The following is a 24102-nucleotide window of genomic DNA, read 5'->3' as shown; positions in this document are numbered from 1 at the left end:
ACGCCGGCCATCGCGTCTCGGCGCCATTCTCCCTACTGGCGCAAGCACGGACCCCATAGCCGGCGATCGAGAGCCCGGCAGCCGCGATTGCCGGCCCCCAGCCTCGGCCCCGGACTGGGCGGCTATCGCAGCGGTGAGCCCCGGCTCTCTGCCGCGGCCTCGAGAAGGCTGGCCCTCGCCGCGATGGACACCGGTTCTTGCTTTCCGCAGAGAAGCAGCCGGAGGGAGCGATGGATGTGACACATGCATTAAGAGTGAATCCTATAAAGCATTGTCAAAGACTTAGAAGCATGTATTTTGGTTCCCTAGGTATTGACTTCTTAGTACACTCAAAGTAGTGTATTGTATGCCACATTCAACCATGATTACAGCATTGTTTCCTTCCTTATTTCTACATTTGTTGTAAACTTTTACATGGATTGTGCTTTAGCCATAAACAGCCTACAGCCAACCATGTCATGAACATTAAGAGGCACTTGATGTGGTGTGTCAAGCCCTATGTCCAATGCTGTGGTCCTTCACTCATAAGCTACAATGCTTTGCTAGAAAGTAACTTTTCTTCCATGAACTTACAAGTCATTGATACCGCAAACCCTTTAATTTGTACAAACTGTGACATCTGACTTCCACGGACATTTACATATGTATTTTTAAGTCACTTAACCACATTTTCTGAAGAACATTACTGCATGTAATTTAACGTGCTTCACTGCACTACATAATTGTGTGTTAAAACATTCTACAGTTTCACGCTTATGTACCTACCATTATTTTAGGTTGTTATTTGAAGCTTCATTACAGTGTCTGCTGTTCTTTTATTAAGCTTATATGCATGAATAAAAGTTGTCATTATTAATTATATGTGTTGTCAATGTATGAGACATTATTAATTACACTTATGAGTAAATACACACTACTGTTTATTTTTAGATAGAATTTAAAGCTGCTCAGCCTCTTTGTGAGCTGACCCCCTTGAAAAAAAGGAGGGAGAGATGTGGGAGCAAAAGGCTCTACATAAAGCACTGAGGGGCTCTTTTACAGAGAAGTGACAAAGCTCAACGCGGACTTACCACTCTCTTTCGGGACTACCGCTGGCCCACGTGGCCGCCGGCAGTAGTCCTGCTCCAAGCGTGCACCATTTCTGGGGGATAAACAAACCCGCAGAAATGGCTTGCATGGCATTAACTCAGCAGTAATTGGGCATCACCGCATGCTGCCCGGTTACTGCTGGGTTAGCGCGGGACCCCTTATCACCACCTCAATGGGTTGAGGTAAGGGGTCCCCTTCGCATGGTCATGCAGTAAGAGTTCTCTTATTGCATGGCCATGTGTCCCTGGGGTCTTTTAACCTGCTGTGGTAAAAAGGGCCCTAGCATGCAGGAAAAATGGTCCCTAGTCACCAGCGCAGAGCCCTTTTTCCCGCAGCTTGGTCAAAGGGCCCCTACATGTGACACTATATGGCATAGTTATATACTATGTAGAAAGCACAAGCAAAAAATATGGAAATGGATTCAAAAATAAGCATGCCATTCAATATTCTGGTTTAATCCTGTCAGTTTCACTGTGTTAAGTTGGTAAATCCATTGTTGTTCTTCACGCCACAAAAGATTAAAAAGATTTTGTGGCGTAAAGAACACAGTGGAACTGACAGGATTAAACAAGAATATTGAGTGGAATGTTTACAGCTACATACTATTTCATTATATGGCACCACAAGTCAGAATCTGGCTCATTTAAAACATCCTGATACATGTTGGGACAAAGCCTTTTCACAGAGACTACAGGCATTGGATCAGACCAGCTAAAGACTGCTGGAATTTCTCTTGCGAATTGTATTGACGCAGTCATGAAAGCAACTGCACATTGTTATCACCCAAGGACTGTCACAGTTCCCCTGCCAGCCGGACTGATGCAGTGGCTGGAACAACTGCACATTGTTAATGTAACCAAGGTTCACGGTCAGGGTGACCATGTAGCGTAATGCAAGTGGGACAGCATCGTGGCTTTCCAAGTCATGACATCTGAAAAAGACAAAGTTGTAGTTATAAACATTCGGGATCTGTGCGTCAACTGCAGGGCCAAGATTTACATCACCAAACCAGCTGCAGCCTACACAGTTTCTGCATAAAAAAGGCTCATATTGGAGGCAAATGGTTGCTTGCTTTCCATCTGATCTGAAGTGCAGCCTCTGCTCTGCCTGCCTGATCTGTCTGGGGAGCCTCCTGCAACCTGCTGGACATCTGGTGCCATCTTCATCCAAGTTGTAGAGTTGCCATGTAATTGCTGTGTTACTGCAATGGGGCTAGGACAGGTGGCTGGACTAGCAGCCTATTTTAGGGACTTATGTGCATTTGCTTTGAGCTGTTTTCATGATAAAACCATCTTTGTCATACTTTTGTCTTTTCATTTTGTTCTTGCTGCTATTTAAACAAATAAGCAATCTATTTTTATGTTTCAACAATTTTTATTGATGACTTAGCATATTATCATTGCCAACAAATTTCACCGATAAACTGGTTATAAGTACATACTGAACAAAGGCAAGGTGGTATATCCATCAAAGTTTAAACATTTTCTACCCTCCCCAACTTATGCTATTAAGCCCCCCTCCCAGATTATACACATATCTATTTGGTTGAAATAATTTGGTAATCCCTCAAAACATCCAACATGTGACAACCATAATTATGTCAAATTACTCTCCTCCCCCCACACCCCCCACAACAGAATAGAAAGAAGTGAGAGTTATACATCAACCAAGTTCTACCAATATACAACTAAACAATTCTTGTCTCACCCACCCCACCCTCTTGTATTACAAACTTACAAGTGTGGCATATCATGAAATAGAGAAACACATGCCCTACTAAGAGAGGAAGCAAACTGCCAACCACAACATACTTCAATCCGCTTCCCCAAGTCCTTTATTCAACTTAAACCAGGTATTAAACCTAGCAACAAATCCACTCCCCCAACCAACTCCTGTCATATCCCTACACTCCCCATTGCTCAATCAATCCTTGTGAGGTCTGAATTCTTATAACCCCCACAAGAGCAGAAGAATGAAACACCATTAAATACTACCCTGCCTCCCTTCCCTATTGCCCACCCAGCATAAAGAATGATAAGTAGATTCCTCCTACATCTCAGCAAGTTGCCCTAATGCCCAACCAATCATAGCTCATTTAGCACCAAGTTTCTTCCCCTAGAGGACAGATATGGGTCCCATAGCTTCAAAACAAATGCGCCTTTCGTTTGTATGAGCCCCTCGACTCCCGTGCCTCCCAAACCATCAACTGATGAAGTTGATTGTGCCAGTATGTTGGCGGCACCTCTAACATCCAGGATTGCAAGATACACTTCTGCGCTAATAAAAAGGCCTTCCGAGGCAACATCATGGTCATCGCTACACGTCCCACTCTTGGACCAGGGCTATCCAACAACAATATAGACGGGGTACACACCAGCGGGCATTGAATGATCCACGAGAGGTATCTAGTGATTTGCTTCCAAAAATGTTGGATTCTGTCGCAACCCCAAAAGGCGTGACAATACGTATTATCTGATATTTTTAAGCAATCTATTTTTATAATATCTTTAGGTGTGGTGTCAGTGTTTGTTAGTATATTTGGACTTTAGGATTTGGATCTATAGGTAAAGGGAACGTAGTTACATTCTAGACAGTACACTATCTAATACCAAAGTGTTGCTGTTTCATATTTTTCCATAATTTATACTAAGAGTCATGGTCCCCAATCACACCCAAAAAGAGTGTAATCTGTGCTTTTCCCTCTGACCCATTCACCTTCTGACGCAACTTCCTGTTTCCAGAAGGATGGAATAGGTCAGAGGGAAAGGCCCAGTGCAGGTTGTAGGCAACTTTTCAAGTACGGCTGCAGGGCAGACGACTTACTGATAAGATATACCAGTTAGAAGGGGAGGGGAGGGGGAGAGGGAGCAACCGGTGGTCTTGGAGGGAGAGATGCTGCATTCGTTCATGTGTGTGGGCGGGGAAGTGATGGGGGGGGGGAACTGAAAGAGAACCTCGGTAGGTGGGTGGGGGGAGAGAAGAGAACCGTGGGCAGGACCAAAAGGGGAGGGAGGGGGAAATAAGGAGAGATGCTGAACTGATGGAGTGAAGTTGGGCTGAGAGAGAATAGACCTGGGGTGGACAGGATGGCGGGAAGGAAGAAAAAGAGAGAGGTGTTGGAGGGGGCAGGGCTGTTACAAGACAGGGAAGAGAGAGAGAGAGATAATGATCTGGGTGTAGAGGGGAAGGAGAGACTTGGATCTATGGGCAGGAGAAAGGAAGATATTGGGCCTTTAATCACAGGAGAGGGGAGGGGAAGGACCTTGGCCCCCTCCTTTGGGCTGAAACCCCCTCCAAAGCTGCAGTACCTGTTCAATGGTTGGTAGGGTAGCTGATACCCTGCCACCCGAAAAAAATCTGTTGCCTGAATCATCCCCTTCCCTCCTCGTACTGCCTCAGCAGCGAGGAAGTCAGCAGGGTGTCTCCAGCCACCAATGCTTGCACTCCACAAAGCATGCTCAGTTCATGCATAAACTGAGCATGCTCGGGGAGTGCTGGCATCAGCGGCCTGAGGCAGCATAAGGAGGCAAAGGGATGCTTTGGTAGTGGATTTCTTTGACTGGCAGAGCTTCGGCATCCGTACCAGCAAAGGTATAATACTTAATTTGGGGGGAGGGGATAGAAAGGAAATGCGTGTCCCCCCAATCCATCCCTGCACCCCTGCCCTCCTGGGTTGCCCAACCCCTCCCCCCATGGACTGATGGCTATGCCTCGCCTTTAATCACAATTTAAAAATGTAATAACAAGGCAGCCCTACTGTATTCCCTCCACCAGTCTTTCCGGTTGTAAGTGGATCCTTATTTGTTTCCTGCTCCTCAAAGAAATCTGCCCAGAGGCTATCTTTGCCTACTTCCTGATTTTCTTCTCACCTTTAATCAGCAGAATTGTGCCTGAGGTTGCCTGTCTCTCTCTCATGTAATACTCTGTGGTTGGGCACCCCTCACACCACACAAATATTTATCTAAATATACAGTAAATATAAAACCTATAATGGGAAAACAAAGATGTAAAAAACAACAACCCTAAAACATAATGCAAAATAAATTTATTGAAATTTTTAAAAATGATATTTGTAATATCATTTTGGACATGTCTAAGTACTAATGGCAATGGACTAATGTATAGCTGCAAGTGAAAATTTCACTGTTAATTCATCAGGACCTCCATCTGCACTAGTCTGGCATTGGTGTCTCCAGACATTCTGTAAGGTATCATCCCAGCAAAAGTGATCAAAGCTCGGGCTTGACTTCGCAGTTGCTATGAAAAAGAAAAGAAAGCTCTGATTAGTTCAAAATGTACCCACAGATCCAGAAAAAAATGCTAACAAAATACTGCCCTGGTACATATACCATTAAATTATCGACTTAAGAATATTGCTCATTTACTGATGTGTTCTACTGATTGATTTAACTAATGCATAGAACTAAAACTGTAATTCTACAATTTACGTTTACAAAAGTGCTGGGGAGCAGAGCAGTGAAAATATGAGCAAATGTGTATGACAGAATATGGGAGCAAGAAAGAATGATGATGAGTATGTGATTGACAAAAATAAAAATGGCAGTATACCTGTAGCTCTTTTATGCAATTCTGAGCAACCAGAAAGCCTAAAAATGTATTACATATAATACATGTGAAGCGTACATATAGCAGCAGGCATTTTTCATTTCTATTGTACTGTAGGGTATTTCCCTGTGATCTCATCTGAGCTGGTCTTGGTTCATACAAGCCTAATGCATCCTGTTACAAATAAGATGGATGCTACAACCTCTGACCTGAACATCTCTGTGTCAGCAAGATCCAGCTTTTCAGCTTGTGGAAAATCACTGGCAGGCATGTTCCATCCAAGGACATTCTGTGTTACAACCACCCCCTGTTATCAAGGTAAGGTATACACAAGAAGTAGCACATATGAGTTTATCTTGTTGGGCAGACTAGATGGACTGTGCAGGTCTTTTTCTGCCGTCATCTACTATGTTACCCTGAGAAGCTGAAAGGGGAGTGAGACAGCGCTGCGTATGTCTAGTAGCGGTATAGAAATGATAAGTAGTAGTAGTACCTATGGCTCCAGAAAGCCTGGTTAGAAACAGAGATGCAGACCAGAAAGTTACCATTTCAAGGTCACAAAACAAAGGACTCTTCTTGCCCATGCAGTGAGCTGGACAGGATCAGGATTGGGTCCCTGATGTCACCTGACGGAGAGGTACTAAGAAAGCGGGAACTGAAGAGAGTAAGTTAGTTAGAGACCAGCGGAAGAGGGGGAACTGGCAAGAAGACCTGAGTAACCCCGCAAGGTTAGAAAGCTCGCGGAGCCAGAGACTATGTGGTGCTAACCTTGTGACCTGCATAACTGGTGCAAATACCGGGTGGCAGATATATCGGCTAAGAAGCAACACTGAGTGATGGGCACCTGCTTTCTGCAGAGAGACCCTGCACCAAATCTGAGACTCGCTATGGAGACAGCTTGAGTCTAAGAAGAAATTCGTTTCTCCCCATCGGAAGACTGCCTTACAGACAGCGTGGTGAGATGACAGTGATTTACTTTCTATTAGTCTGGGATTAGTGAGTGGTGGTTATCTGAGATAAGGCTGGTTAGATCAGAGTTCGTGGTCAGATAATTAGCTGCTAACCATTGTATTTTGCCTAAGAATTGTAGTTTCAGTGTGACCAATCAGGTTTCTGTGATTACCTAGTAACCGTAAGAATCATTGTGTATAGTTTAGTGGCAATATATTTTGTAGTTCTCTTATCAGCAAGATATATATATTTTTGTACTTTGCTAAGCCTTGCTGCAGATTTTATATCTTTGTATATTTTCTTATCTACTATAATAAAACGCACCCTGAACGTTCTGAGGACAAATGTTCAGAACTCATAGCACAAGGATTCGTAACTTCATGGTGGTGAAGCCATCCCACTATGACTGAGCCCCGCCCTCAAGTCAAATGTAATGATGACAAACACATCTACTATAATAAAACGCACCCTGAACGTTCTGAGGACAAATGTTCAGAACTCACAGCACAAGGGTTCGTAACTTCATGGTGGTGAAGCCATCCCACTATGACTGAGCCCCGCCCTCACGTCAAATATAATGACGACAAACGAACCCTTTAACGTTCTGCTGAGAAGAACCTTTACAAAAAGAACGTACAGGGAGCGTAATAAAATAGTAGAAGTCAAAGACAGAAACACAACCAAGCAGGGAGAGCAGTAGGGAAACACGCTCCGCCCCCAGGATGTGCAACAACCCCCCCCCCCGCACCGCCCCCCCACAAAGCCACCCATGACAAAACGCAAAAAAAAACCGGGCATACAGAAGCTGCAGGTGCAACACCCACACCCGCGCCGCCCCCCCCCCCCAAGCCAACCAAGAAAATCCAGCAAAAAAAAAAAAAAAAAAAGCCCCGCAACACAATCAACATAAAGCAACACCCACCCCCACCCCTACCCACCAACTGACGCGTAGCTTTGCCGCTGGGGAACCCGAAACCCAGCAAGAACACGTCAAGTCTTCACACTCCGGCGAGATATTCAGCACTACTAGCCTCTGCAGGCAGGGCTTCTGTGCGTCTGACGTCTGCACGTGCACGACGTCAGATGCACATAACCCCGCCCTGCACAGCCTAGCAATGCTCAAGATCAAACGGGAATCAGCAAAGTGACACCACACAACAAAGGACTTATGCTGGCGAGATTTGGGGTACCCCGAAAACAAAACTATGACACGGTAGGGTGGGATGGCGGTGGAGGGGGGGGGGGGGAAACACACGGTGGGTGCATCACGTGGAGGAAGCAGAGACGGCAAACAACAAACACCCCTGAAAGCAGCCTCCGCTTCCTTTGAACTACAAACCCCACCCCCCAAAATGAAATAAAAACAGACACACACACACACTCTCTCACAACTGGTACCGCTCCATGAAACCCCAGCCCCCACCCCCCAAAAAAAACACTCACTATCAATTGGCCACAGTTCCTCAACACCCCCCCCCACAACACACACACTCACTTTATCATCTGGCAGCGCTTCATGAAATCCCTGCCCCTCACACAACACTCACTCACTCATCAAGAAAACCCCCCACCACCACACACACACTCACTCGCTCATCTGCAAGCGCTTCATGAAAACCCTGCCCCCCCCCAAACACACACTCATCTAGCAGCCGTTCCTGCCCCCCCCACACACTCACTCTCACTTGCCAACACTTCCACAACGCCCACACCCCCCCCCCCCAAAACACACACACACTCACTCTCTCATCTGGCAGCGCTTCCTGGAATCCCTCCCCCACCACACACACTCAATCACTCATCTGGCAACCCCCCCCCCCCCAAACACACACACTCACTCATCTGGCAGCGCTTCCTGAAACCCCTGCCCCCAACACACACACTCATACTCTCATTTTGCAACACTTCCTGAACCCCCCCCCCCTCCATAACACACACACACACACACACTCACTCACTCTCTCATCTGGCACCGCTTCCTGAACCCCACCACACACATACTCTCTCATGTGAAAACGCACAATAAACCCACCCTCACACACACACTCACTCAACTGCCAGTGCTTCCATACCCCCCAAAACCCCTCTTCTTCCCTGCTGAAACCCCAAACACACATACCCCCAAACAAACCACTCTCACATCTGGCAGCCCAACCTAAAAACCCGTACACACACACACTCACTCTCTCATCTGGCAGCGCTTCATGAAATCCCTGCCCCACCCACACACTCACTTACAAATCTGGCAGCCGTCCCTAAACCCCCCCCCCCCAAACACACACCTACTCACTCACTCACTATCATTTAGCCCTGCTATGTCAACCCTCCACCCCCCCCACACACACACACTCATTCTCTCTTCTGCAAGTGCTTCCTGAACCCATGCCCCAAACACACACACACTCATCTGACAGTGCTTGATAAACCGCCCACCCCCACACACACACTCACTCCTCTGGCAGCGCTTCCTGAAACCCCCCCCCCCCAAACCTCTTCTTCAAAGCTGACACTCCAACACACACCCCAAACACACACACACTCTCTCTCAACTGGTAGCGCTTCCTGAAACCCCATACACACACACACTCACTATCTCATCTGGCAGCGCTTCCTGAACCCCCCCCCCCCACCCACACACTCAATCTCGCAAAACAATTGCGTGGGTGCAGTGGCGGGAATCTCAAACACCAGAAAGATAGAAGGGGGAGCCTGACACCAGAGAGAGAGAGAGGGAGGGTGGTATCTCTGTCACACACACACTCTCTCAAACACTCACTATCACACAGACAATGTCTTGCTGTCTCTCTCTCTCACACACTCTATGTCTAACAGTGTATCACATTCACTCTCTGTGTCACACAATCACTCACATACTCACTTGGTTTCATAAAGTCAATCTCACAGAGCATCTGAGTATCACACACACTCTCTCTCACGCATACACAATCTGTGTGAAACACACTCACAATCACACTGTCTCTCACATACGCACTTGCACACACTCTCATTCTCACACATACACTCACACCCACACTCTCTCTCTCTTACACACACACTCGCACTTTCACTCTCTCTCACACACACACTCACTCTCACATACACTCTCCCAAACATACACACTCCGAGGACAACCTTGCTAGCGCCCGTTTCATATGTGTCAGAAACGGGCCTTTTTTACTAGTCTATAATAAATATAATATATTACAGCCGTGATTTAGTTTCGTTTCTCTAACGACAAGCCTGGCTAGGTGCCAGATGCAAGGTCCTTGTATCTTCCCCTAGACTGAGTCCGGAATATTTGCTTAGGCAGATTTCTGCACACTAGGACCTTGGCATAAGTAATCTGTGGGGAGTTGCTTTCCTATACAATTATTTATATCACCTACAGTACAACACAGAAAAAAAGATACCTAAAGAAAAGAAATATTTAACATTTTTTGGCTACCAGAACAACTTTTTAAAAAATTCTATTTCTTTATTATCACAAAAATTAATAAATAAATAAATAAATAAAACAATGGAACTGAAACAAGCAACCCATGGCTAAGAGTGTTTACAAAAAATCAACAATCTGGAAAGGAATTTAAGACAAAACTTCGAGCTCTAGGGGACAGAGACTGTATATATGGCTCCCAAGTTGCTGTTCCAGCAACATAAGCTCATGTAATTTATTACACCAATGCCAATAGTCAGGTGATGACTCCCCCTTCCACATGCACAAAATAACCCGTTTCCCCATACTAATTGTTGTGCTCCCCTAATATTTAAAGCAAAATTCTCATATTTATCCAAAAATGCTCTCAGTGGGGAAAACGGTATCTGGGTCCTCAACAAGGCTTCCAAAAATTTGAACAAGGACCCCCAAAATATCTGAACCCTGGGGGACTCCAGAGAGAATGAAAAAAAGAGCCCACCGCTTGCCCACATTTAGAGCAAAGAGGCTCATCCACTCCTCCCATTTTAAAGATTGGTGCTTTGGTCAGATATGCTCTGTGTAAAATATGGTATTGACGTTCGCAAAGATCCGCATTTATAGTCAGTGGAGAAATACAGGCTGTTAGCTTATTAAAAACTAGTATTAAGACAAAAACAAAAAAGGTGGGAATATAAAAGCCAAGCTATCCAAAGATTGGAACCAAACTAAGATTAAAATAACCAGCGTTTATTAATTTCCAAACAAATGATAATAAAACAATTACACATAAAAACTGACTCGACACAACGTTGTGTTTCGGCCGGATAGGCCTACATATCAGGAGTCTTGTGATTAGATACTGAAATGAAAACATCAACTAGTGAAATGATTGAATCTCAAAACATGAGTTAAAGATTCCAAAAGTAAAAGAACTGCAGACAGAACCTAACGAGTGGTCTGAATATATGAAAACCGCTTTGAATGTAGTTGCAAAAACCTCACAAAGGCGGTATATCAAATTCCATTTCCCCTATTGTTTTCAGCATAAAATCTTGTACCCAGCAGGCCACAATGTGGGCCTTATCCTTACGTGGAGCCAACCTCGTTAGCACCAGAAACCGAAAGGTGTTCTCCCAAGACTGAACTAAAAAAGTCCCGAATACGCCTACTATGACCCGCCCCCAATACCTCGTAGCGTAGATACATAATGTGTCAGCTGATTATACGCAAATATATTACTAAGATTCAACAAGGACCCTCTTGCATTTAAAACGTGCTCCAGTCTCATTATACCCATAATTGCCCATCTCCGAAAAACCGGATTCTCTGAGCCTGGGGAGAACGCCAAATTGCCCTGCAGGGGCAACAAAATCAGAGACATCCGAGTCCACTCCCCAGTATCCAGTCAAGTCCTTTCAAAGATCCCGCAATGGCTGCAATAAAATACTATTCTGAAAATACGCTGGAATGCTCTGCCTCGGAGCTTGCACCAAAAAGTAAAGGTGGCATGGGCTAAAATAAATCCCTTTCCAACTGCCGAGAAGCCAATCACCCAAGTGATGGAGTAAACACGCTTGATTTTATCTCTGTAGATGTGTAATACCCAGTTCACCCTCTCTCCAGGATCCCAACATAAGCTGTATTGCCAATTTTGGTTTTCTACCTCCCCAAATAAATGTACGTAGATGTTTATATAACAACTGCAAATCCTTATTTAGAATTCGAAGGGGGAGCATCTGCAAAACATGTAACCACTTCAGGAATTCAACCATATGAAACAGGTGAATTCTTCTATGCAAAGTGAGTGGTAAAGATCTCCATTTGTACAGATGCTCTATGGTCCGTTCTAACAGACGAGAGATATTAGACTGGTACAGAAATGTTGTATGTAAAAGATTCGCGGGACCATCGAAAAGGGAAGTCCTCCCCCCATTCCTGTCTCAACTGCTCTGTGGAGGCGAGAGCTAGTGACTTAGAAAATTTTAATTTAAATCCTGAAAAGTCCCCGAATTCTTCAAATAACTCCAAAAGCGCTGTTAAAGATCTCCAAGGATTTGTAAGATGTACCAGTAAGTTGTCCGCAGAAGTTGAGACTGTAAAAGTAGATTTCCCAATTGAGACTCCCAAAATCTCTGGGTGAGAACCAATGTCCCTAAGAAGTGGGTCCAATATTAATACAAACAGCAAGGGGGACAACGGGCACCCCTGCTTTGTACCTCGTCATATAGGGAACGCCTCGAACCTTTCCGTATTGACATATAAGAATGCCTGCAGGTCTGAGTACAAGACCTTCACTGCTTCTCCAAAGAAATCCCCTAACCCAATTTCCGCATTACAGCAAAAAGAAATGGCCACACGACGTGGTCGAAGGCCCTCTCCATATCAAAACTGATTAGTAGAGAAGGTATTTGAAGCGTATCACCTGCAAAGAAGTCAAAATTGCTCTAATATTCCTAGTAGCTGTCCTACCCTTCACAAATCCCACCTGCAAAGCAGATATTAAGTCCGGTAATACATGAGACAGTCTGTCTGCCAATATCTTGGTGTAAAGTTTCACATCACAGTTTAGAAGGGAGATGGGTCGATATGACCCCGGATCCTCCGGATCCCTGCCTGGATTCAAAACCACAATCATTTTAGCAAGTTTAAAAGATTCAGGCATAGTACGTGATTGTGCCATTAAATTAAACAAGCCCAAGAGGGGTGATTTTATTTGCTCATAAAGCAACTTGTAAAATTCCATGCTATACCCATCAGGGCCTGGCACCTTATGGAGTTTGCTCTGTTGTAACGCTAACAGAGGGTCACCTTCTATTATAGGAGCATTAAGAAATGCCCTTTGCGCTGAGGTGACCTGAGGCAACAAAACATTCTCTAAATAAAGATCACTATCAACCATCACATCTTTAGGCTCTTGATAAAGAAGTTCATAAAATCTCTGGAAATGGCCCAAGATATCTTTGCTGGATCTATACCACCCCCCTCCCAGCTTCCTCACTTGTACTATGTGGGAAGACCCCTTACTTCCTCGTGCCAACCTAGCCAACGGACCCTCCTGCCTTATTCTCATGGAGAAATAACTGAAATTTGTTATATATTTGAGATTTGATCGCCTGTTGGTGAAGCAATTCATTCAGTTCTCTCTGGGAGTCCAGAAGGGCCTGTCACAAATGGGGTTCTTGTACAAGTTTTAACATGCAAACTGCTAGATGTTAAGCGGGGGGGGGGGGGGGGGGGGGGGGGGGGGGGGGGGGCGGCGGAGCTCCTCTCTACGGCTGCCACTTGTTAGCCTTGCATCACTTGATCCTCCTGCCCATGTAACTTAATATATGTAGGGAAAACCCTCAGGAATGTAAGAATCAAAATGATCGAACATCGAAGCAACATAAGAAGAGGCAACACATCAGCACCATTAGTACAACATTGCACTGATTTCTCATATAGTTTTTCTGACCTCAAGTTCTTGGTTTTGAAGATATTTAGGTTGTCCCAGTGTGGAGGAAATCTGGATAATATTTTATTAGGAACAGAGATCTATTTATGAACTAAACACTATTTCACCTGCAGGATTGAATGCAGAATTACATCTTTCAGTGTTTTTATGAATTGTAGCTGACTATCCTATATAATAAAACGCACCTCCAACATTCTGAAGCTGACTGCATGGCTGAGGCATTCCTGCTCTCTGTATCCATCTCCTGAACTGACATCACGTACTTCCGGGTTCGTCACAAGCAGAAGTGACCAACCACACGAAGTTTCTCGGCTTCAGAATGTTGGAGGTGCATTCTATTAAATAGGACTGGTCAGTTCCTTGAAGCACAGCCAGAGCTCAGACACCAGAGAGAGAGAGAGGGGAGACCTGACACCAGAGAGAAGGGGGGGGGGGGGGCTGACACCAGAGAGGGGGGGGGGGGAGGAGGAGGTATCTCTGTCACACACACACTCTCTCTCTCACAGTCAATGTCTTTCTCTCTCTCACTCACTGTCTCTCACACACTCTATGTCTCACACTGTATCACATTCACTCTCTATGTGTCCCACAATCACTCACATACTCTCTTGGTCTCATACACTCAGTCTCACAGAGAGTCTGTGTCTCACACACACACACACACTGTATCTGTGTGAAACACACTCTCTCTCACACTGTGTCTCACATACGCACTTGCACACACTCTCATTCTCACACACACTCTCTCACAGACACACTCACACCCAGACTCACTCTCTCTCACACACACACACTCGCACATTCACTCTCTCTCTCACACACAGTCACTCTCACATACACTCTCTCAAACATACACACTCCGAGGAAAACCTTGCTAGCGCCCGTTTCATTTGTGTCAGAAACGGGCCTTTTTTACTAGTATATATATATTATATATGCAATCAGTTTTTAGTACACTTGTTATATATATACAAGCCGTTAAGCCCATTAAAACAGGCAAGATTTTTTATTTCTGAAATGTAAAGTGAGAGAGTGTGTGTGTGTGTGTGTGTGTGAGAGAGAGACAGAGAAAGTGTGTGTGTGAGATTGAGTGTGTGAGACAGAGAGACAAAGTGTGTGTGTGTGTGTGTCTGTGTGAGAGAGACTTTGAGAGTGAGTTAAGAGAGAGAGTGAGAGTGTGTATATGTATGTATGTGAGAGAGAGACAGAGAAAGTGTGTGTGTGTACGTCTGTGTGAAAGAGAGAGAGTGAGTGAGTTGAGAGAGAGAGAGAGAATGAGTGAGTGTGTGTATATGTGGGTGTGCGTGTGTGAGAGAGACAGTGAAAGTGTGTGTGTGCATCTGTGCGAAAGAGAGTGTGAGAGTTGAGAGAGAGAGAGTGTGTGTGTGTGCATCTGTGCGAAAGAGAGTGTGAGAGTGAGTTGAGAGAGAGAGAGAGAGAGAGAGAGAGTGTGTGTGTGTGAGAGAGGGACAGAGAGTGTGTGTGTGTGTGTGAGAGAGAGAGAGAGAGAGGGAGGGACAGAGAGAGAGTGTGTGTGTGTGTGTGTGTGTGTGAGAGAGGGACAGAGAGCGTCTGAGAGAGAAATGGATGGAATAGGATAAAGAGTTGTGATATTAGTACTGTAATTAATGGGGTCTTGTTGCCACTTTCTCTGTGAGTGCGGAGATGGAGCCCAGTATTGCACTTACTCTAAGGAGTCCCGGGTTCCTGGCCCCAGGAGCTGAGCCGCAACTCCCCTGCTAATCACTCACCGTTGTGACTGTCATAGCCCCACAGATGTGCCATCCTCTGTCTGCCTCTGTCCCGGTAAACGTGTGGCCCCGGCTCACTATCTCTCTCATGTCTCAGGTTCCTTCTGGGGCTTTTTATAGGCTCCCCCTGCCTCTATGTCCCTGTGACCGCAGCAGGTGGGTTTGGCTCCTGGAGCTCAGCCTGCTCGGGGGCGGAGAGAGAAGCACATGAATCCTGTATCCCCCCTCTATCATCTCCTCCCCACCCCCTCCAACCCTAGCCAGCCAGACCCAGCGCTTGCGGCCAGAGCCATCCAGATTCCAGTTCCCGCTGATGCCCCCCCCCCCCCCCCCAATCACATCACCAGCTTTCCTCGCCAAGGCACCAGATACAAAGAACCCCCTCCTAACAATGTTCTGTTACATTCCTTTGTGACTGCATCCCTTTGAAGGCTCTCGTGCTCGCTCACGTTCTCTCCGCTGCCCAGGCGTTCTGGATTTCTGTAGTGGCGCCGCTGGTCCATCCTGCCTCTAATCACGTCGGGAGTGATCTTTGACATGCCGCGCACTTTGATGTGCGGCACGTCGGTCACTCTTCATTTATATAGTAGGGTATTTATATATATACTAGTAAAAAAAGCCCCGTTTCTGATGCAAATGAAACGGGGGTTAGCAAGGTTTTCTTCTGTGCATGTGGGAGTGTGTGTGTTCCTGCCCTCTGCCCTCTCTCCCGTGCCCTCTCGGAGTCGAGTCCTTCAGTGTTAAGTTTCCTGCTGTGCTGTGCTGGTGTTACAGAGATAGTGAGGGCTTCTGCCCTCTCTCCCCTCCCCCCTCTGAGTCCTTCACTGTTACAGAGAGAGCGATTTGATTTCGTGATTTGCTGTGTTTTCCTTCACTGTTTGTGTTAGAGAGAGAGCGAGGGCGGGGCAGACACTCATGGGGAAACCGGATATCTCTCCCCCTTCACACTTCCGGCTGGAGGCTTCATTTAGAACGTTGGTGGTGCCTTTTATATATAGAGATGTTTTTTCTATTTGCAACTATTTTATATCCTCTGTCAAATAATTTGGATTCATTTTATTATGTCCACTATTATTTTTTTATCTCTGTTATTTGTTAGTTTACCAATTTTCTTTTTAAACACAAAAGGTTACAGGTTAATTTGAGCTCCCTTCCGATCAGGGAATCTCTTGGGTCATGTTTATCATTATAATTTTTTTTTAATTTATCTGTATTCAATCATCATTTTTTCAATCTACATTATTTATTATATAGATACTAGTAAAACAGGCCCGTTTCTGACACAAATGAAATGGGCGCTAGCAAGGTTTTCCTCGGAGTGTGTATGTTTGAGAGTGTGTGTGTGAGAGTGACTCTGAGAGAGAGAGTGAATGTGCGAGTGCGAGTGTGTGTGTGTGACAGAGAGTGAGAGACTGGGTACAAGTGTGTCTGTGAGAGTGTGTGTGTGTGAGAATGAGAGTGTGTGCCAGGGGCCCCCTGCCCTCCCTCACAGTTCCAGGGTCGTCGGCCCCCCTCCCTCCGAGTTCCAGGGTCATCCCCTCCCTCTGAGTTCCAGGGTCCCCCCTCCCTCCACGTTTCAGGGCCCCCCTTCCCTCCCTATGAGTTTCAGGGTCTCCCTTCCTCCCTCCGAGGCTACTCCTCCACTCAGACTGCATAGCAATGCTACAGGGAGAGGAGAGCAAAGGGTTGGGGCAGGTAGTGCTACTGGTGGAGAAGGGGGGTGAAGGGCAAAGGGCCAACATGGGGATGAGAGCTGCAAAAAGATAAGCAATGTTATGAGGGAAAGAGCAACGTCATGAGGTAGCAAAAGGTTGTGCAGGGCAGAGCAGAACATAGTGCCATCACTGGTGGGGAGGGGTGAAGAGCAGAGTAGCACTACTGTGGGGAAACTGTGGGACCAAGAGCACTGCTAAAGGGTGGCAGATGGCCAACTCCACAGACAAAGAGAAGAAAATTCGACGGGATAAAATCTGGAGTGGCACTGCTTGCCTGCACACATTACTGGACTGGTAGCGCTATAGAAATGATTTGTAGTAGTAGTACCTTCTGCTTCACATCTCCTACAGACCGACTTGATTGTGTTTGTCAGCTGTAGTGAATCCAATTATAAACACCTTTAGTACACTAATTGCAGCTGAGCTGACAGGAAGCAAAGGCAGAGAATGCAAGCTACAACTCAAAAGCGCCGCCTGCCTTCGGCTGCCCCAAACCATCTAATTTCTCTGGCAAGAAGAGGAGGGGGCTGGGAGTCCACAAAATAATCTGCCTTGCCAAATAACCGTAATTAAATCCCATCACACAGGTTAAAGTGATTAACCTAGCGAATGCTGTTCAGAGCTCACCAAACAGCATGTACAGCTCTAGGTGCAGAGAGAGAAAAGGGAAGGTGAGACCGCAGGGGGAACACCCACCTGTCATCTCGAACAAAGCAAATCAGAAGAAGATGTTTCAGGGTCCCTCTCTCCCTCCCAGTTTCAGGGTCGTCCCCTCCCCACTAGTGTTCTTCCCGCTGCGCTACGGGTGCCTGAAGAGCCGGCAGCGGGTGCGGCTCCTGATCGCCGTGGCCTGGCTGCTGCTACCCGCCCTTTCCCATCGCCATCCCGCCCCGCCCACTCCCAGGACAGCCACGCCCCCAGGGGTGTGGCCACAATGGCTACGGTGACATCAGCCTGTGCTACGGAGCCTAGCAGACCAACTCCGAAGAAGTCACGGACACAGGCAGCAAGACACATTGAACGTTGGTGGTGAGAATTATTATATATACCTGCGTTCAATTTTATTTTTAATTATATATTTTTTTTAGTATTTCTCAATGCTCTTTCTTTTTTCCTCCTTTACTAGGAGCCCTGTTTACTAAGCAGCGTTACAGGTGCATTAAAGTTTTTAATGTGTGTTAACCATGTACGTGCCTACAATATCCCTATAGGCGCCTACATGGTTAGTACGCGCGCTAAGTGTAGGTGCGCTAAAAACACTAATGCACCTTCCCAAACAGGGCCCTAGGTCTTTTAGATTCCGGTTTGATGCTAGGTATAATTATACTTTCAGTCTACACTTAGCGCAGTGCGCATGCCACTTTTTTTCATCTCATTTTAATATACTGGGTGGATGTCAGAAAGTACGCTCACCCTTTAAATTGGGCAGTGCGCATGTCTCACTTTTTTGGCAGTTTTACTGCATCAGAGAACGTTTGGTACAATTCGCAACAGATCACAAACAATGAGTATTTTAAAATGAGGTCACTTTGTGACATTTTAATTCTTTTGCTGTTTTAAGTTGTGACCTTGGGCTGGCATTTAAAATATATATATATATATATTCTTTTATTAGAACGTTCCAAGGGATTAGCGAGTGTTCTTACAGAGCAATGAGACTGCTTTTTTGATGCAGGGTAAGAATTAGAACATAGATCTATTAGCTTTTTTACCTTGAGCCACAATGCAAGTCACAGGTTTTGCTTTTTATTATTTCTTGTCCTGTAACAGTAGCTTCATCTCTACCGCACATTAATATTTTAAGTATTTTGGCTCTCCGACGCCCACGTGCTTGTAATTAAGCATTGATAATACCTAAATAAGAACACGCCATAGAGCTGTAGCACAATTTATGGGCAGGATAGTATTCCTAGAAAGTTGTCTTTTAGATTATTGTATAATATTACACTGAGCATCTAGGTACCCCGACGCTTATGTGCTTATTACTATGCATTGACATCACTCAAGTTGCAACCTTCGAAAGCTAATCAAGAAATGTATTAAGTTATGTCCAATAAAAAAGGTATCATCTTATTTTCTTTTCCATGTTTTATTTTGTTTGATTTCTATTGATAACCTTAATAGATGAAGAAACAGCATTTGACAGGGTTACGTGGAGGTACTTATTTGAGATTCTTAAATGGTTTGGCACCAGAGTCATTTATTAAAAAGATCAATGCTCTTTATTGTAACCCAATCACCTGTATATTAGCGAACAATTCACTCTGTTCCAGTCTCTCTCAAAAGAGGCACCTGCCAAGGTTGTCCTCTTTCCCAGTTACTTTTTAATATAGCTTTAGAACCATTCTTAACTGTTATAGGTACTTCCTCATTAATCACTATTTTGCTTTGTGCTTTGGGAACTTAAAGATTGAGGTTAAAAGGAGGAATTGCAGGTTTGTGATAGGCAGAATAAAAAAGCAAATTTTATCAACTAATCTCCATAGTCTTTTTCCCCTTAGTTTTAAAATTTGAACTTTGTACCACAGCATTAACAGATAGCCTCTAGCAGGCACTGAAGGTTCTAGTTTTGTCTGGCATCGGCATTTAAAAAGGAGATACAGCAGCTTTTAAACTAGAAACTGGGGGAAGGCCGACAGTCGCTCAAAAGCACATGGTTCGGGATAAGGTATCTTTCAAAGATATCACCAAATCAGGGAAGATAGGGTATCCCGCCAGTGAGGTTGCAAAGGAGACCATAGTAGATCAGGTGTCCTTAAATAAAAATCAGACAAAAGATGTAAATAGGAACAACAAACATAGTTAGAAATGACTATATGCGAATGCTAGAGGCCTTATAAATGGGAGAGTTGGAATATATTGCACTAAATGAAAAATTAGATACAATAGGCATCTCTGAGCAGGGGCGTAGCTACGTGAGGCCACGGGGGCCCAGACCCCCCCAGATTTGGCCCTGCCCCCCCGCCGACCCTTTTGACCCCCCTTCCCGCCGCTGCTAAAACTCCCCCGCCACCGGTTCTCACTGATGGGGTATTCCTAGCCTCCAGGCTCACTCAAAACAACCAACAGGGTCAATTGAGCCGCGCAACGGCGAGGACATAACAAGGATTGACCTACCAACTAGAACATCTAACTGAGAGTGCAGCCTGGAACAGAATAATAAGGGGCCTAGGGGGGTGGAGTTGGATTCTAAACCCCAAACAGATTCTGCAGCACCAACTGCCCAAACCGACTGTCACGTCGGGTATCCTGCTGAAGGCAGTAATGAGATGTCAATGTGTGGCCTGAAGACCACGTCACCGCATTGCAAATCTCTTCAATAGTGGCTGACTTCAAGTGGGCCACTGACGCTGCCACGGCTCTAACACTGTGAGCCGTGACATGACCCTCAAGAGTCAGCCCAGCTTGGGCGTAAGTGAAGGAAATGCAATCTGCTAGCAAATTGGAAATGGTGCGTTTCCCGACAGCCACTCCCCTTCTGTTGGGGTCGAAAGAAACAAACATTTGGGCGGACTGTCTGAAGGGGTTTGTCCGCTCCAGATAGAAGGCCAATGCTCTTTTGCAGTCTAATGTGTGCAACTGAGGCTCAGCAGGGCGGGTATGAGGACGGGGAAAAAATGTTGGCAAGACAATTGACTGGTTCAGATGGAACTCCGACACCACCTTGGGCAAGAACCTAGGGTGAGTGCGGAGGACTACTCTGTTATGATGAAATTTAGTATATGGAGCATGGGCTACCAAGGCTTGGAGCTCACTGACTCTTCGAGCTGAAGTAACAGCCACCAAGAAAATGACCTTCCAGGTCAAGTACTTCAGATGGCAGGAATTCAGTGGCTCAAAAGCAGGTTTCATCAGCTGGGTGAGAACGACGTTGAGATCCCATGACACTGTAGGAGGTTTGACAGGGGACTTTGACAAAAGCAAACCTCTAATAAAGCGAACAACCAAAGGCTGTCCAGAGATAGGCTTACCCTCCACACGATAATGACACGCACTAATTGCACTAAGATGAACTCTTACGGAGTTGGTCTTTAGACCAGACTCGGACAAGTGCAGAAGGTATTCAAGCAGGGTCTGTGTAGGACCAGAAAAAGGATCTAGGGCCTTGCTGTCACACCGGACGGCAAACCTCCTCCTTTTAAAAGAGTAACTCTTTTTAGTAGAATCTTTCCTGGAAGCAAGCAAGACTTTGGAGACACCCTCCGAAAGACCCAAGGAGGCAAAGTGTACGCTATCAACATCCAGGCCGTGACAGCCAGGGACCGGAGGCTGGGATACAGAAGCGCCCCCTCGTTCTGAGTAATGAGGGTTGGAAAACACTCCAATCTCCACGGTTCTTCGGAGGACAACTCCAGAAGAAGTGGGTACCAAATCTGATGCAGCCAGAAGGGAGTGATCATTATTGTGGTTCCACGATCCTGCTTGAGTTTCAGCAAAGTCTTCCCCACCAAAGGTATGGGAGGATATGCATACAGGAGGCCCTTTCCCCAATGTAGGAGAAAGGCATCCGACGCTAGTCTGTCATGGGCCTGAAACCTGGAACAGAACTGAGGGACCTTGTGATTGAGTCGAGTGGCGAAAAGATCCACCAAGAGGGTGGCCCACGCTTGGAAGATCTGACGTACCACTGTGGAGTTGAGAGACCACTTGTGAGGTTGCATTATCCTGCTCAACCTGTCGGCCAGACTGTCGTTTACGCCTGCCAGATAGGTGGCTTGGAGAAACATGCCGTGCCGGCGAGCCCAAAGCCACATCTGAACGGCTTCCTGACACGGGGGCGAGATCTGGTGCCCCCCTGTTCGTTGATGTAGTACATGGCAACCTGATTGTCTGTCTGAATTTGAATAATTTGATTGGACAGCCGATCTCTGAAAGTCTTTAGACGTTCCAGACTGCTCTCAACTCCAGGTTGATCTGAAGACCGGTTTCCTGGTCTTCCTTGAGTGTGGAGCCCGTCGACATGAGCTCCCCACCCCAGAAGAGACGCATCCATTGTCAGCACCTTTTGTGGCTGAGGAATTTGAAAGGGACGTCCCAAGGTCAAATTGGATCGAATTGTCCACAAATAGAGGGAATTGAGAAACACTGTGGACAGCTGGATAACATCCTCTAGATCCCCCGCAGCTTGACACCACTGGGAAGCTAGGGTCCATTGAGTTGATCTCATGTGGAGGCGGGCCATGGGAGTCGCATGAACTGTGGAGGCCATATGGCCCAGCAATCTCAACATCTGCCGAGCTGTGATCTGCTGAGACGCTCTGACCCAAGAAACGAGGGACAGAAGATTGTCTGCCCTCACCTCAGGAAGGTAGGCCTGAGCCATCTTTGAGTCCAGCAGAGCTCCTATGAATTCTAGTTGTTGAACTGGAAGAAGATGGGACTTTGGGTAATTTATAACAAACCTGAGTAGCTCCAGGAGTTGAATAGTCATCTGCATGAACTGCTGAGCTCCTGCCTCGGAAGTGCTCTTCACCAGCCAATCGTCGAGATAAGGGAAGACATGCACTCCCAGCTTGCGTAGAGATGCTGCCACTATCGCTAGGCATTTGGTGAACACCCGGGGCACGGAAGCAAGCCCAAAGGGCAGTACACAATACTGAAAGTGCTGTGTCCCCAGACGGAATCGAAGATACTGTCTGTGAGCTGGCAGTATCGGGATGTGTGTATGAGCATTCTTCAAGTCCAGAGAGCATAGCCAATTGTTTTCCTGAATGATGGTAAGAAGGGTGCCCAGGGAAAGCATCCTGAACGTTTCTCAAATCAGATATTTGTTCACGGCCCTTAGGTCTAGGATGGGACACATCTCCCCTGTTTTCTTTTGCACAAGGAAGTACCTGGAATAGAATCCCAGCCCTTCTTGCCCCGGTGGAATGGGCTCGACCGCATTGGCGCTGAGAAGGGCGGAGAGTTCCTCTGCAAGTACCTGCCTGTGCTGCAAGCTGAAGGACTGAGCTCCTGGTGGATAATTTGGAAGTTTGGTGATCAAATTGAGTGAGTATCCTAGCCGGACTAGTTGGAGAACCCACTCATCGGAGGTTACAAAAGGCCACCGTTGGTGAAAAAATGTTAACCTCCCTCCGACCGGTAGATCGTCCGGCACAGACACCTTTATGTCGGCTATGCTCGCCTAGACCCAAAAAACAACAAGGCAAGCGATCTGCAAAATCCAATATGGAAAAAGAAGCCAGCAGATCAATATAACATCAGAAAGATTTTATTGAAGATACCGCATGTAAACAAATTGCCCGACCCAGGCCGTGTTTCGCCCACCAGGGCTGCGTCAGGGGCTAATTTGAAACCTTCTGAAAGGAGCAACTAATAGATTGGAAAAAAACCAGCGCATACAGCAGATGCCTAAAATGATGTGACTCTTAACACAACGCAAGCAGATGCACTGCTGTCAAGCATCTGCTTGCGTTGTGTTAAGAGTCACATCATTTTAGGCATCTGATGTATGCGCTGGTTTTTTTCCAATCTATTATACACCACAAGTTTTCCGTTTTTAGAGTTGCTCCTTTCAGAAGGTTTCAAATTAGCCCCTGACGCAGCCCTTGGTGGGCGAAACACAGCCTATGCTCGCCTGGAGCCAGTCAAAAGCCCATCCCTTGCTTTTGCTGGGGAGCTGCAGGGGCCTGTTGAGGCGCACGCTGTTGACGTGAACGAGCACACTGGGGCTTAGCCTGAGCAGGCTGGTGGGAAGGAGGATTGTACCTGCGCTTATTGTAAGCATAGGGAGCATTCCTCCGACCCCTGTAAAAACGTCTACCTGAAGAGGTAGATGCTGAAGGCGTCCGGTGGGAGAGTTTGTCGAGTGAAGTTTCCTGCTGATGGAGCTATTCTACCACCTGCTCGACCTTCTTGCCAAAAATGTTATCCCCCCGGCAAGGAGTGTCTGCAATCTGCTGCTGGACTCGATTCTCCAGGTCAGAGGCACGCAGCCATGAGAGTCTGCCTTGAGCAGCGGCCCTAGACGCAACATCAAAAGTGTCATAAGTACCCCTGGACAGGAATTTACGACACGCCTTCAGTTGCCGACGACCTCCTGAAAAGGCTTGGCCTGCTCCGAAGAGAGCTTATCGACCAAGTCTGCCAGTTGCTTCACATTATTCTGCAAATGGATACTCGTGTAGAGCTGGTACGACTGGATCTTGGCCACGAGCA

General features: G+C 46.2%; 1 protein-coding gene across 4 annotated transcripts in view; it reads right to left on the bottom strand.

The window, feature by feature from the left end:
• Window positions 1-2507: 2507 nt before the first annotated feature.
• Window positions 2508-24102, bottom strand: part of NUP93 (nucleoporin 93) — a 1074191-nt gene continuing 1052596 nt past the window's right edge. For all 4 annotated transcript variants that reach the window (XM_030203719.1, XM_030203720.1, XM_030203721.1 and 1 more), the window contains one exon: window positions 2508-5346. In XM_030203719.1, coding sequence (XP_030059579.1) covers window positions 5236-5346 — 111 coding nt within the window. In that variant the 3' untranslated portion in view covers window positions 2508-5235. The remainder of the gene's footprint in view (window positions 5347-24102) is intronic.

Source organism: Microcaecilia unicolor, chromosome 5 (assembly GCF_901765095.1).
Source record: "Microcaecilia unicolor chromosome 5, aMicUni1.1, whole genome shotgun sequence".
Classification (NCBI taxonomy): Eukaryota; Metazoa; Chordata; class Amphibia; order Gymnophiona; family Siphonopidae; genus Microcaecilia; species Microcaecilia unicolor.
The sequence above is the reverse complement of the archived record's forward strand: the minus strand, read 5'-3'. Positions and strand labels throughout refer to the sequence as shown.